The 15,851-nt window shown below is 43.2% G+C and overlaps 1 protein-coding gene across 1 annotated transcript in view; it reads left to right on the forward strand.

Annotated features, from left to right (window-relative positions):
- Positions 1–15,851, forward strand: part of LOC137421907 (tyrosine-protein kinase SYK) — a 95,152-nt gene that overhangs the window by 66,140 nt on the left and 13,161 nt on the right. Inside the window, exons 6-11 of the mRNA XM_068108462.2 lie at positions 1,701–1,714; positions 1,929–2,018; positions 4,760–4,790; positions 6,317–6,518; positions 7,276–7,485; positions 12,380–12,572. Coding sequence (XP_067964563.1) covers positions 1,701–1,714; positions 1,929–2,018; positions 4,760–4,790; positions 6,317–6,518; positions 7,276–7,485; positions 12,380–12,572 — 740 coding nt within the window. The remainder of the gene's footprint in view (positions 1–1,700; positions 1,715–1,928; positions 2,019–4,759; positions 4,791–6,316; positions 6,519–7,275; positions 7,486–12,379; positions 12,573–15,851) is intronic.

Here is a 15,851-nt window from a genome sequence, read left to right on the forward strand (position 1 = left end):
AAATCTGCAATGTGTTGTCCTGAAAGCGTGTTGTATGTCTTTCTTCTTAGCTCCGCAAATTGTCTAGCTCCCTCAATAGCGCTGTAAACCCTTCCAGGTACTTTTATAAAGGTTGTTCATTGGATCTTATGAGGGTCTTATTTAATTCTTATTTGATATCAGATTTCACAGGAAAGACGGATGAGATTTTTGTTCAAAGTTGTTTCTGCAAAAATGTAGGAATTGTGTGAGGGCAGATATATCGATGGGCTGGTGGTTGCTTTAAATCCCTCGTCTGCCAGTGGTTTCCAACGCTCGTTAATTTAATCAGCCTTTTATCTGCGTGTCACAGATATACAAGATCTCCGCATGCTTGTTTGTGTTGTTGTTGTTGTTGTTGCTGTTGTTGCTGTTGTTGTGTCGCCGTGTCGCCCCGGACTTTTCTCTCCAACTAGCCCGCAGCACGGAGACAGCTGATCGATCTCACAGGAGCAACCCAGATATCCCCTGCCATCACCAAGTCATGGCCACGACAGAGTTAGACAGACAGAGAGATAGGTAGAGGGAAAGAGGGGGAAAGGGAGGAAGAGAGATGGAAAGAGAGTGAGAAAGAGCGAGAGAGAGAGCTGGTCCATGGGGACTGATCAGCACTATGATTGTGGCTGTGCTGCCCTGACGAATCCGGGCAGCAGAGAAGAATGAAGAAGATTTGTTCCCTGACTTGTGTTGAGGGGGTGGGGGGGTGGGGGTACAACCACTATGAAGAGGCATCCCTGATAGTTGTCCTCTGCATGGTTGTTGTTGCTGCTGTAGTTGTTGTGGTTCTTGGTTGGGGTCGATTTTTGAAATGCGCACCCATTGGTCGAACAGCTGCCGGACCCCATTTACATTTGTTGCTTGACTCCACCCACCATGGCACCCAGACAAAATAATACGGCTACCATTTTGGTTTTATTGTGGGCCAAAGACATCAGGCCTGTAGGCCTCTGCTGATTAAATACACTGCCTGGGTTTGTTGCATCAGATTTCCATTGGCTTTTTTGGGGGTGAGTTTTATTCACGATGAGGATCCCCGAAAAATATAATCATATGTCGAATAGAAAATTCTTAGTAAGGCTTCATCAAGCCCGTCAGCACACACACTGGGCACCTCCTTAAAAAATTGCGTTAAATAATTTTTGAATGGCCCCATAATGGGGTTAAACAATCCGTGACTGTGCGACGAATCAGCTCGTTCTGATATAACCGTGGTGGAGGATGACATGGATGAGAGGTGGCGGGTTAATCTTTTTAAATAGCGTATGAAATGTGTGTTTCCCAATAGCGCTGTTCGTCTTTCAAGAGTGCTTTAAATGCACATTTTCCAATCGGCCTGCTAGGGATTTTGTTGCAGGTTGTGTCCACAGTGCGGTCATTCTTAAATGCCATCCCTCAATAATTGCGTTCAAACCTCCTGTCAGTCCGGCCTTGGTTCCTTTCCCTGTCAATTGTTGATACTCTCAATGGCCCAATTTGTGTCCAGATGCCATTATCCATTTTTCTGCTCCTTATAGATCTATCGATCATCTAGGTTGGAGAAAGAGACATTTACATAATGATAAATAAAGCATTGTTATGTGTTGATAAAATATCATGAATGCGGTTGACTGTATCCTTGAAAAGTATCACATGTATATTTTTGGAACACTTTTGCCAAACTTTCACTTCTTTCTTTTTTCCAGGACGATATTCAGAGGTAAGTTGGAATTTATTGTTGCTTTTCACAATGTAATTGATTTTTTAGCATAATTTTATGTCAGTCAAAGCCCTGTTTAAAAATTGAGTCAAAGCAACATTTATTTTGAAGTCCAAGTTGAATTGAAATGTAGACAGGTGCAAGTTTTGAACCGAACGGTCCATTTCAGAGTACTTGTAGTAGTCTAACAAATTACTACCTTTGTTTTCTGGAGGAACCAAATGGTGTGTCATCTTCATCCCACACATGGCCCCGGTTACCTTTTTCACTGTCTACTCTTCGCTATCGAGGCAAAATGGTTGCGGTAAGAGCACATCACCTCAATATATCACATTAAAGAAAAAGAAAAGAAACGCCTTTCCAGGCCATTTTTTCCCGCAGAGCGGGGGTTGGCCTTTTTTGGGCATCGTGGTCCCCTTTTTGAAGCAATTTTTTTATGGCCGAATGCCCTTCCTGCCACCAACCCTGTTGGTCACCTCTTCCGACAAACAGGGAATTACCAGTGAACTGGTGCTCAATTTGCCGATCTCAGAGGGATGACAGGCTGAGTCAACCCCCCCCCCCCCCTCCCTCCGGCGTTAATTCAGCGATCGCCCAGGACTCGAATCCAGGATCCGAGGATCCCAAGCCAGCACCCGAACCGCTAAGCCAACACCACCTCAAGAGATCACATGAGATTTTTTTTTTTTTTTTTGGGATACAGAATCGAGGCTCGTGAAAGAGCATTTATCACACAAACAAATCAAATAGACAAACAAAGTATGTAAAAAGGGGAGTGGTAGACAAGATGGGGGGAGAAGGGGAAGCACACAAGCACAACATTTGAGAGCAGGGACATCGGGAGATCTGTGAGAGGGAGAGGGCTTGGGGGGAGGAGTTGTGGGAAGGGGGCGGGGGGGGGGGAGAAATATAAAACACAAGGACACCAAGGACTTCCAGGATAGAAGTTGGTATTTCAAAAAAGTGGATTTGGGGTGAAATTAGCGGGGGTACAAAAGATCAAGGTTTTGGATGGGGGAGGATAAGAGATGGTGGTGAACAGCTGTTTTAAAGACCTGGAGGGTGGAGTGGGATTGAAGAGAGTGAGGGAGTTTGTTCCAGAGGCGGGAGAAAAGAGGAATGTAGGAGTGAAGGTGAGCAGAGAGTCTTGATTTTGGCGGTTTAACCATAAGAGGGTTGCTGGCAGATCTTGAGCGACCTGCAGGAATATTTGGGGGACAGAGCCCAGAGAGAGCTGGGGGTGCAAGGCCGGAGAGGAGTCGGTAGAAGACGGAAAGACCACCAACCTGCCTGCTTAATTAATCAATTCAAGCTCAATTAATAATCAATTTAAGATTCATTAAGAATTAATCAATTTAAGCTTAATCAATTTAAGCTCTGCTCTGCTTATGGGAAGCTCTTTGAGTATCCTTTATAACTTGCAGGATGAGAGTAATATGGTCTGATGGGCAATTCATTATGGAAAATGATAAGCTTTGGCTTTTCAGGTTAACATTTTGTAATTCCGTTACATGGTGTTGGACTTCTAATCATTTGGTGATTTCTTGGAAAGTAAATATTAGTGTGCCACCTTTTGTCTGCTGCTTTTAATGCTGGCTATGCAGGGCTGGTTGTTCAATGTGCATCAGAGTGGGATCATGTGGTCCAACTTGGATAGATATTGGAAACAACAACAATAATAATAATAATAATAAGGTACCTGCGGAAGTTCCACGTTATGTAAAACGTGACTTCAACAATATTATGCAAAGAACTGTTAACTGTGAATTTAATATTGTGTAGCCATGCACTCTCTAAAGGTGTTGCTTGATTAAACCAACCCCTCTCCCTCCCCCACCAAGTCCTCAACTCCACTCCCCCCCCCCCCCCTCTCTAGACACCAAATCCTCAACTCTCCCTGCCCAACCCCAAGTCCTCAAACCCCATCCTCCAAACCCAAGTCATCAAGGCTCCTTCCCAACCCAAGTCCTCGCAGTCTACCCCCTTCCCCCTCCACCGCCCCACCTCAAGGCCACTCAACTCCAACTCCCAAGTCTCTGACCCTCTCTACCCTTCCCTTCACCCCCCCCCCTTCCCCCCAACCCCACAACTCTCTGTCCTCCCCTTCCCCTTTCTTTTCACATTATTTAAAGCAAGAGGGCATTCTTACATCATTAAATATTATTTCTTCATTACCTCATTAACATGGTGGAATATTTAACTCCTTAGGGTTAGGGTTAAGTCAGGATTTGGGATTAACTCCAAGGTTTTTTTTTTTGTTTGTTTTTTTTTTTTTTGTATACAAGATCGAGGCTCGTGAAAGAGCGAACATTAATCACACAGAAAGACAAACAGACACATAAAACAAATAACATCGGGAGCGGTAGACAAGATGGGGAGAGAGGGGGAAGGACACAAACACAACATTTGAGAGCAGGGACCGAGAGACATGGAGACATCGAGAGATCTGTGGGAGGGAGAGGGCTTTGGGGGGGAGGCATGTGAAGGGGGGGGGGGGGGATTAGGTTAAGATTAGGTTAAGATTAGGTTAAGGTTAGGTTAAGATTAGGGGTTGACACTCTTTCTCCGACCCTATCCACCTTAACATTATGCCATTACCAATTTCATCTACTCCTACCTCTTCATGTCCTGCTTTCCTACATTCTCAACTTCTTTCACCCCATTTACAATCTCGGTAGCAGCGAAATATGTCTCGCGAGGACAGTTATCCAAACTACCTTCAGGTCCCCATTCACATTCTCGCGAGATACATCCCACGGAAATTCCATGGAAATGCCACTCTCAAATGAATGAGTAGACTCATTGTGTTAATAAATGATGATAAATTAATTATCTCCTTTGCGATTCATAAATAAAATGTTAAAATTAAATAACGACGAAACAACGTTTAATGTTCAATGTCGCGAGATTCGGTCATCTCGCGATATTTTACGGATGGGCAGACAAGCTGGACAAGCTATTATTATATGGATAAGAGTAATGGGAAGAATGTTTATTGGAAAGTGCAAAGTCCGATTTCCAACATTGTTGATGTATTTTTTTCAGGAATCCAATCCACCACAAGATATTTTTCCTGGTAAGAATTTCCCACACGTTGTATCCACTAAAGCAACCATTGATGCAATGTATTTTGCCATAAGCTGCAATGTCCTTGCTTGCGTTGTGCAAAGTTTCAATTGTTTTTGCGTTTTAAGGTGCGGGTTTGATTCCTATCTAATTGTGTGATTCAAATAACACAGGGATATACAAATAAAAGTTTAGTCATACTTGAGCAATAAGCACTTTTGTGCATTATACCCAAGTCACAAATCTGTCACAGCACTTATGAATAGTTCATTAAATTATCATTGTCTCAAAATTGTAATTTAAAGGAAGGTATATGCTGGACCTGCAAACAAGAAAAGAATGTCTATTGATTTTGGAAACTAAGCAATATGGATTCAAATAAATCAACGACAAGTACAGGTACATTCAAAGTACACCACCCCCATGCCAAATGAATAAATATCATCCAGCGTGGCATTGCCGGGGCACCTTCGGCGCCCAGCGATACCACAATGCAGCACATAGAGACGGTATTGGGAGAGAGAGGTGTACAATAATTGATTAATTAATTGTGTAATTAAAATAAATAGTAATCGTAAAATAATTTCTTAATCAATTGGCTAATAGCATACCTCAACCACTAGTGTTTCATCCAAATCTGTAACAAAAAAAAAAAAAAAATTAAATAATGAATCGAATATTTAAATAATTAATCGATTAATTTATTAATCAATAAATCAAAAATACCATTTACAGCCAAATCACTAGATCATTGTCATGTCCATATGTCAGCCTCCTTGCTCAAAAAGTGCCTGAGATATTTCCCAGATGAGAAAGGAAATAGACAAGTACAGACACATTCAAAGTACACCGCCCCCATGCCAAATAATTAAATATCCTCCAGCGCGGCATTGCCGGGGCGCCTCTGGCCTCTGGCGCCCGGCAATACCACCGTGCAGCTCATAGAGACTGTATTTGGAGGGTGAGGTGCGCAATATTTGATTGATTAATTGCATAATTAAATCAATAAAAGATTATCCAAAAATATTTTCTTAATCAATTGGCTAATAGCATAAACCACTAGTTTTTCATCTGAAGATGTAACTTTTAGAAATTTAATTAAATAAGTCATTAATAAAAAATTAAATAATTAATCGATTAATTGATTAATCAATAAATCAAAAATACCCTTTACAGACAAATCACTTGGTCATTGTCATGTCCAAATATCAGCTTCCTAGCTCAAAAGGTGCCTGAGATATTGGCCAAATGAGAAAGAAAATAAATAAATGATTAATAATGAAAATAAATAAATAATAATCGTTTTTAAAAAATCAAAGAAGCAGTGTACAATATGCCAAACTTAACTACAAACACTATGAAATAACTACTCTGCCTGATCCAAATTATCCCACTAGATCCAATATGAATCCTTAGCTGCAAATATAGTATATATATAGTGTATATATATATATATATATATATATATATATATATATAAACATCTGAACTTCAACTTTTGAACTTTCTAAGCTATCGTTTTCTGGGGCCCTTTAGTGCTGTGGGACAACCTTTACATGGTGAACAAAGATGCACGACCAAGTGAAACTCCAGTCTACAACAGTATATATGCAGACCCTGAGGAATTGCGAGATCGACGCCTCGAGCTGGATAGAAATCGTTTAAGGTTGGATCAAAATGGGGAGCTTGGCTCTGGAAACTTCGGATCAGTTCTGCGTGGGATCTACAAGTTTACAAAGTGAAGTACTGCCTCCGTGACATGCACCATTTTTCTCTACACGAATCCCTCCATTACACTTTGTCCCATCATTTATCCCCACTTGATCTATCCCATTAATATTCTGCTGTTTATAATTGATGTGCTTGTTAAATCCAGGATTCAGAATTATAGTACGTGTGGAATTAGGTATTATTATTCCTTGTCTCCACTGACATGTTGGAACTATACCAGCAACAGCTTCACTTACTATGGGAGGGCATTCCACGCCAGGACTGCGGCCAAGCCACGATGGATTGTCCTGGCATCCTTGGCTGGTTGTTGAAACTCAACCAAAATTCCACTTGAATTTTCCACATTCCAATTTTCCAATTTACACTTTCCACAATTTTCCACTTTCCATTTTCCAATTTTCCAATTTTCCAAAATCCAAAAATTCCACTTGAAACTCCACCAAAATGATGTGAATTTGAGAATGTGTTACAATTCCACCCATGTAGGAAACACTTTAATTTTGATACTACATGCAGAGACAGTCATGATTTCTTCATTGCAGTTCTTTTTCTGTAGTAAGGAAACGGAGGTTCTGTGCACACTGATAGATCTTGAGCTTTATAGTGCTCACTGTGGTTTATGCATTGGGTCTTCTGATAAATTTGTGACTACCCTCCAGCAAAATTCTTTCCCTGCTAAGATTGCCCAGGATGTGTGAAATCTTTTTTTTTTTCAAATGAGCATAGATTTTCATGATCATTACACGAACTGACTTCACTTTCAGGAAGGACATGGCAGTGGCGGTTAAGGTTCTGAAGGCTGTTGAAGATCCAGAAGCTCGGCGGGCAGAATTGCTCCAGGAAGCTGAGTTCATGGCCCAGCTGGACCACCCGTTCATTGTGCGAATCGTGGGAATCTGTGATGCTGAGGCCCTCATGCTTGTAATGGAGGTCGCCAGCCTTGGACCACTTCACACGTACCTAAGGGAGCACAAGTAAGCTGTCTTGCAATACCTAAAGCAAACAGGAAACGTTGCTTTAGGAGACTATAATTTATGCTGGAGATGATTTTCTTTTGCCGGAAGGTTCTGCAACATGTAACTTTGAAATGAGATATAGGAATAATTTTAGACAAACTACAATAACAAAGCGTTCAGTGTCAAAACATCATTAGGCCTCACCATCTGTTCAATGCGGTCATGTGGTACCCCATGCCGTTTGGGAGGCTACCTAATACCTGACACATGATTCCTGCACAGTTCCGGATGAAGAAAATTCAGTGGTCAAAATATCTGATCAAAGCTTTGTCTGCCTGGCAGCCATATTAGTTTTCTTTGCCTTTACTTTTGGAGTTTAGTATCAGAAAACAATGAAAAATCAAATATACATTAATTTAGGACTAACTACATCAGGTGGGGCATTACTTTTCTGAGTTTGAGGGAGTAATTTTGGTGTTGTGTGGTCGTCTGATTAGCGTGGATAGAGAATGTTGCATTCACTTCTTGTCACCATGCAACAGAAAGGAGGTAGATATCTAGAGCGGGTCCAAATATAGTGTTAGGTGGAATGGGGGAGAGGGTCCACAGCTGGACTGTGGTAAGTGTAGCATGATCCATGTGTTTCGATTAGGCTCTATTACCATGTAACAGAGGCCTGTCAGAGTAAGTCATTTGTTTCACGTGACGCTGAGGAGGCAGCGTATGCAATTTATAGATAGAATAGTCAGAGTAATATAGTATGTGTAAACACCTCTTGTTGGTTGACAGGACTAGGAGAGGACTTCCCGTCACAGAGGTATACATGTCAGATATGTGCTACTGGGCCGTCACAATCTTTCTGGCCAGTGTGTGCCAGCCACGGCAGCATAAAGGGCTGTAGGGCTGAAAATAAAAGATTGTAGAATTCTTTTTATTTGGTACGCCCTAGAAGAGGAGTCCTCATGTGGAAGGATGAGAAGTTATTTCACGGAGGATCTTGTGATGCCGGACATTCTTGTGGTTTTCTTTAAAGAATTTTGGAATTGACCTAAGCTGGGATCACCCTGCTTTTGGAGAGAAGGAGCCACCTCACTTGGAGGAAGGCCTCAGATATAGAGAGACAGGAAAACTTGAGGTGCACAGAGTGAAAAGAGGCATGTGGTGGAGGAAGAAGATGGAGGACAGACCAGGAGGCTTCGTCTGGAAAGGTCAAAGAGGGCCACGGGGGCTGGTTGAGCGGCTGATCATCGCTGGCACTCCTCGTGACTAGTTCATCATGCTCTGTTTGGCTTTCTGCATGTTTAGACTGACTTCGTCACTAGCTCTTATCGTTTCGCGCCTGGTTTCCAAAGCAGGTTGCATTGAGTCCTGCATCCACCCTGCGCATCATACACAAAGGGAAGTCCCACCTGTAAAAGATCTTATTGTAAAAGTGTGTTCTGTGGCATCGAGAGTGGGTTCGTTTTCGCTCTTTATTTCTCACTATTGTATATAGGTTTTTCGTGTCCCCATTTCCCTCTTTGTGGCTTTTGCTTTGCTTGGTTTGTATAATTCATGAAATGTCTCTTTATAAATAAACCCTTTAAAATGTAAGAAAACGTGTTCGAGCCATCTGCTTTCCATGCATAGGCCATTACTAATTTTGGCTCATTTGATCCTTGTGGTACGGTAACCGTAAGTAAAAAATAACTGAACGCAGTGCAGTGAGAGACCGTTTGGCCATGTCCCGAGATGAAAGGTCCCGAAACTGTGGCATACTGTGTTAACGGGCACTCAGACGTGACAATATCAACAATAACTGTGCCAGGGTTGATAGTAAGTTATGAAGAAAGATTACGAAAGACTTCACTGTTTATGTGATAGAAGGTAAATTTATATGAAGGGATGAGAAATATATTTTATGACATAACAGGAAATGGATAAAGGATATGCAAAAGTACGTTTTTAAGATGGTGGTGGATTTAGCACTCGAGAGCACAGCATGAAAATCTAGAAAAGGTAATCTACAACTGAGGTGAGACAGGTTTTTAGTATTTTGGACTTTGTATTTGCTACAGGATGCCAGATGTGAAAAGGAAGAAGATTCATTTTATTGTTACTTTCCCTGACAGTAATAGCATGCTTACTCTTTACGAAGGATTATGGGATTTTACCATTGTGGAGGCAAGTGGAGTCTTCCTTTATCATATAAGGATTAGGAACTCTTCCATACCATCTACCAATTAATGCTCACAGACTCAACACCCAGTTTATCGTCCATATCGTCCATAGACGGCACACACTTTGAACTATCGGCCTGCGTGTGAAACACCAAGGTGACAGTTGTAGCTGGGTCAAGATTCAAACACACCTCAGAATCAAGTGTACTAGCTGAACAGACCTGTTGGAAAAGGAAGTATATTTACTGTATATCTAAAGTTATATATATATGTGTGTGTGTGTGTGTGTGTGTGTGTGTGTGTGTGTGTGTGTGTGTGTGTGTGTGTGTGTGTGTGTGTGTGTGTGTGTGTACGTGCACATGTCTGTTTGAGGCGTGTGTGTTGTGCTACACGTGTTTTTCTCCCAGCTTGCTCTTCCCCACTCTAATGCCTTTTCTTTCCTTCTCGTTTTTCCCCCAGATGCCCTTCTTTTCCTAACTCCTCTCTCCTATCCATTAAAGTTTCCAATGTTTGTCTTCTATTCATCTGTGATTGAGTACAACTGTTTGTTCTCCTGTAGAAGTCGTGATATGATGGGCAGAATCAGAGGTGATACATAATCTACACTTAACAGACATTGCACATTGACCTAAATAACATAAATATTCATTGGGCAACACAATACCCCATTTTGCACTCACAGGTTGTCATATCCACCACTAAGAGTTTTCTATAAATGAAAACAAAACCTGAGCAATATGTACAAGCTCCTTCATGAGCCTGGAAGACAAAATATACCCAACTAGAACGGCACTCGGTAGAGCGTATAGTCGTATACCTCCACCAGGCTGAACAGTTTATGGTTTCTATCCCACTGATAGGCCGGATCTTGATTCGGACTTGAACCAAAATCGAATCGGTTTGTTGTCGCCTACACAACTCATCTACCAAGTTTTGTCATAACTCGTCCATACCCTTTTTGAAATATATTGCTATACTAGCCGAAACCCGTGGAACATTCACGGAAGGGAGGATGTGGTGTATGGATAGAGTGTACCATTATGAATGGCATAGGGGATTTGCTTGTCCGGGTAAGAGTTAGGAAGAAAGATGAGAATGAAGAGTGCGTATATGAACAACGTATTTATTGCAATCTACTTAAATGACAACGCTACGATATACTTTTGAAAAATGAATGGATTCGTTATAGGAATCGGCAAAGTACCACTCTGGCCACACTGGCGCAGTGGTATGTGTCAATGGAAAGGAACAGCAGTAGAACCATAGACCTTAAAAAAATGAACGGATTAGTAAATCGACTGGAATTAGCCCCATACTGGCGCATTGGTAAGCGTCAATGTCAAGGCAGAGCAGTAGGAATATAATACAATGAACGCAGTATCAGAGGTTGAAATTATTTTAAAACTTCTGGATAAACAATGCTTGGGGTAATAGTCAAGCCTCTGACGACCGCGATCGACGACACCGGCACAAATGCATGCTCTGGATTGTCCACTCAGTGGACGGCTTGCTTTCACCTTCGCCTGTCCACTCAGCGGACGGCTTGCTTCGCCTTCACCCAGAAGACGCCAATACGATGGCGTCGTATCGGCAGTTAATCGGATGCTTTTGGGCCCCAAAGTCGACTAATTCAGATTTTTCGAGTATGGCTGTATGTGATAAACAAAGAGCGCGGTTGGGAGAAATTATGGTAAACCCACCTGATGAGGTTAGCGTACACCGCGATCGACGACACCGGCACAAATGCATGCTCAGGATTGTCCACTCAGTGGACGGCTTGCTGTCGCCTTCGACTGTCCAATCAGCAGACGGCTTGCTTCGCCTTCACCCAGCAGACGCCAATAAGATGGCGTCGTATCGGCAGTTAATCGGATGCTTTTGGGCCCCAACGTCGGCTAATTCAGATTTTTAGAGTATGGCTGTACGTGATAAACAAAGAGCGCGGTTCGTAGATCGTAAATCCATTAGTGCCGTGGGCATCGGGTCACTGGGTGCGGCGTAAAAGGGATAACAAAGTCGAGTCCTTACGCTATTATTATATAGATGTCGTTTTAGGCCCAACTCTCAATGGTGAAGAATCACTTTGAAAGTTTTTTTTTTTAACTCTCGTATCCATGTTCGGATCTTCACCAAAATCGAATCAATTTTTCCTTGTCACACACCCGACCTGTCCACCAAATTTCGTCCAAATCCGTCCATTACGTTTTGAGATATCGTGCTATATATCATTTTCCGTGCAGTACATCTCTCAATGGTTAATTTTTAGCTCTTACACGAGCCTCGATGTTGTGCACAGAAAAAAAAAAATCACTAAAATTTCTCAGATCCAGATCATGATCTTCACCAAAATCGAATCCTTTCGTCCTTGTCACATACCCAACACATGTACACTAAATTTAGTCCGAATCCATCCACAATGTTTTGAGATATCCTGTTCACAGACAGACATGGGTGAAAACACAACTTCCGTCCACCTTTGGTGGCGCAGGTAATGAGTTACAACTCTTGGCTAGTTATATATTCGATATTTATCATCCAGATGCAGTTCATGATAAGTGATGCAGGCCATTATTATATTGAATAGTTTATTTGAGTAAATATTGCTTACATTTGGCATGAAGAAATTTAAGTACCGATGCTTATCGCTATATCCCCTAAAATATCATAATGGTATATTTAATGGATAATAGTATTTGGAATACTTTGCTAAAAGAGGCAAAATAATTCAGTTCCTCACCCTCTTCATCTTCCAGGGGCACCATGTCACAAAACCACCTTATTGAGCTGGTACACCAGGTGTCAGATGGAATGAGCTATCTGGAAGAGCGACGCTTTGTGCATCGTGACTTAGCTGCACGCAACGTCCTCCTCGTGTCTGAACGCTATGCCAAGATCAGTGACTTTGGTCTCTCGAAGGTCTTGATGGAAGACCAGACATACTTGAGGGTAAATCCTTGCTTTAGAGTTTCACATGATCTTTGGATCTTTCATCAAGCTTGATCCATCTCGTTGTTCTTTGTAAGTAGCTCACACTTTGTAAATAACCCGTCCCCTGCACAGCAGGAGACAGAGTTTTGTAATCACTTCTGTGTGTGTGTGTGTGTGTGTGTGTGTGTGTGTGTGTGTGTGTGTGTGTGTGTGTGTGTGTGTGTGTGTGTCCGTGTGTGTGTGTGTGTGTGTGTGTCCCCGTCCCCGTCCCCGTCCCCGTGCTTTAACTTTTTTTTACCATTTGAGCTTTGTCATAAAGTTTTCACCAAAGCTTTATTGTGATAATACGGAGAAGTCAAAGGAATTTTGTCAAAAGGTCAATGTTACAAAAAATCGTCAATTTTCATCCGATTGACCTGATATTTTAAGAAAGTGCATATCAGGTCACTGAATTGGTTCACCAATCAAAAGCGACAATCTGATTGTTTTTTTTAGATCAAAAGGTCAAAGGTCAAGGCTTTTTTTTTTTTCTTTTTTTTTTTTGTATACAAGATCGAGGCTCGTGAAAGAGCTAACATTGATCACACAAAAAAGACAAACCGACACACAAAACACAAAAAACAAGGGGAGCGGCAGACAAGATGGGGAGAGAGGGGGAAGGACACAAAAGAGAGGGGGAAGAGGGGGAAGGACACAAACACAACATTTGAGAGAAGGGACATCGGGAGGACTTGGGGGGAGGTGGGAGAGGAATAAAACATATGAACACTGCAAGGACTCTGGGGTGAATTACCGGGGGTAGAAAAGATCAAGGTTTTCGATGGGGGAAGATAAGAGATGGTGGTGAACAGCTGTTTTAAAGACCTGGAGGGAGGAGTGGGATTGAAGGGAGTGGGGGAATTTGTTCCAGAGGCGGGAGAAAAGGGGAATGAAAGAGTGAAGGTGAGCAGAGAGCCTAGACTTTGGCAGTTTAACCATAAGAGGGTTGCAGGCAGATCTTGTGCGACCTGAAGGAATATTGGGGGGACAGAGCACAGAGAGAGCTGGGGGAGCAAGGCCGGAGAGGAGTCGGTAGAAGACAGAAAGACCACCAACCTGCCTGCGGTGAGTGAGTGAAAGGCCCTCGGTGTTGACTACATCGCAGGAGATTCCAATGATTCTGAAAGCTTTGGCCTCAACAGCGTGAAGCCGAGCAAGGTGTGAGGCAGGAGCACCAGCCCAGAGGGGGGAACAGTATTCCATTGAGCTGCGGATGAAAGCCTTGTATGTGGTGAGGAGCTCAGGTGTGCCAAGGAAGGACTTCGCACGACGGAGGATGCCCAGTCGGCGACTGGCTTTGGAGGCCAGCTTGGAAATGTGGTTTTCCCAAGAAAGATCATGGCAGATAGTGAGACCCAAAAGCTTGAGCGACAGAACTTCTTGGAGAGGATTGTTGAGAAAGTAGATGGGAGGGTTGTCCAGTCGGTCCTTTCGGAGAGACATTGTAAGAGTGTGAGATTTGTCAGGATTGAAAGACATGTTCCACTTGTTTGACCAGTCTGTGATTTTGTCCAGGTCTGCAGAGAGTGAGGAGGCTGCAGACTGCCGATCTGAGGGATGAGGAATGGAGCGACAGAGAGTAGAGTCGTCAGCAAAGAGATAGAGAGGATTTTCAAGAGAGTCAGAGAGATCATTGATGAAGACCAGAAAAAGCACAGGGCCCAGAACACTACCTTGGGGAACTCCAGCCTGAACAGGAAGAGGAGATCAGAGAAACCCATTCAGGGCCACACGTTGACTACGACCAGAGAGGAAGTCCTCCAGCCATGCGTGGAGATTTCCATGGATACCAAAGGAGGAGAGTTTGGTGAGCAGAGCAGGGTGCCAGACCGTATCGAAGGCACGTGAAATGTCAAGGGAGACAGCTCTAATTTCCTGTTTGGTGTTGAGGACCTACATCCATTGTTGAGAAAGCAGAAGCAGCATGTCCAGAGTAGAGTGACCAGGTCTGAAACCAAATTGATGATCAGAGATCAAGCCATTGGAGAAGAGGAAAGATTTAATATCTGAAGCAATGATGGATTCCATGACTTTGCTGATAATTGGGGGAAGGCTGATTGGTCTGTAGTTGCTGGGATCTGCTTTTGCACCTTTTTTGTGCAAAGCGGTGATGTTGGCTGATTTCCAAGCAGATGGCAGATGACCTTGAGCAAAAGAGAGAGTGAAGAGAACAGAAAGAGGGAGTGAAAGAGCAGAAGAACATGATTTTAGGACCCGTGGGCTGATGCCGTCAAGACCAGTTGCAGAATCAGAGTCGAGGGTTGACAGAAACTTTTCCACCTTGTCAGGAGGAAAGGACACAGAGTCCAGGAGCAGCTGGGTACGACTGGGTACGGTGGGTACAGAGAGGGATGGGTTTGGGACACAAGATTTAGAGGCAAACACAGAGTTGAGGCATTCAGCTTTTTCACATGCGGAGTCAGCCGTTAAGCCGTTTGAGGTGAGGGAGGGGATGGAGGGGGAACAAACACCAGAAACAGATTTGACCAGACGCCACCAGGATTTGGAAGAGGGAGACAGATAAGAGAGTTCGGTCTTGAGAATGTTGAGATATTGTTTCCTGGCTCTCCTGAGGGTGGACACACACTTGCTTCGGGCTTTGTGAAAGGAAATGAGATTTCCTTCCGTTGGATTTGCTTTCCAGGAGACGAAAGCAAGTTGTTTCAGGGCAACAGCCTCACCACAAGATTCCGTGTACCATAGACGGGAGGAAGGGTATGACAACTGAAGACGAGATGGTATAAATCTGTGCATGAGAGAGAGCAATTTACTTTGAAAGAATTCCCAGGATGAGTTGATGTCAAAGGCGGTAGAGATGGGAGACCAGTCCAGATGATTGATGGCTGCTTGAAGACCGTGCCAGTTGGCCTGAGTGAAATGCCAGACTCGTCGACGCTGAGGAGGCTCTCTGAGAATGGTCAGAGAGATGTCCACTTTGACAAGCACATGATCAGATGAGCCGATTGGAGCAGAAGAAGAGCAGCAGACATTTTCAGGGAAGTTTGTCATAACCAAATCCAGAAGAGAAGATGCTCCGTTGACTGAGATCCAGGTCGGGAAATTGACAGATTGTGTCAGTCCCAGTGAGTCGCAGAAGTCCTTTGCTGAAGAGCCATGGCTGGTGAGAGAGGTATCCACACCCAGCCAACTGGCATGGTGACAATTGAAATCACCACATATGAGGAAGAGAGAGTTGGGATGGGTAGATAGAAGTTGGTCCATATTATCAGACAGCGAGATGTAGATGGAGTCATCACT

The sequence above is a fragment of the Myxine glutinosa genome, chromosome 1 (assembly GCF_964187855.1).
Source record: "Myxine glutinosa chromosome 1, kmMyxGlut1.1, whole genome shotgun sequence".
In the NCBI taxonomy this organism is placed as follows: Eukaryota; Metazoa; Chordata; class Myxini; order Myxiniformes; family Myxinidae; genus Myxine; species Myxine glutinosa.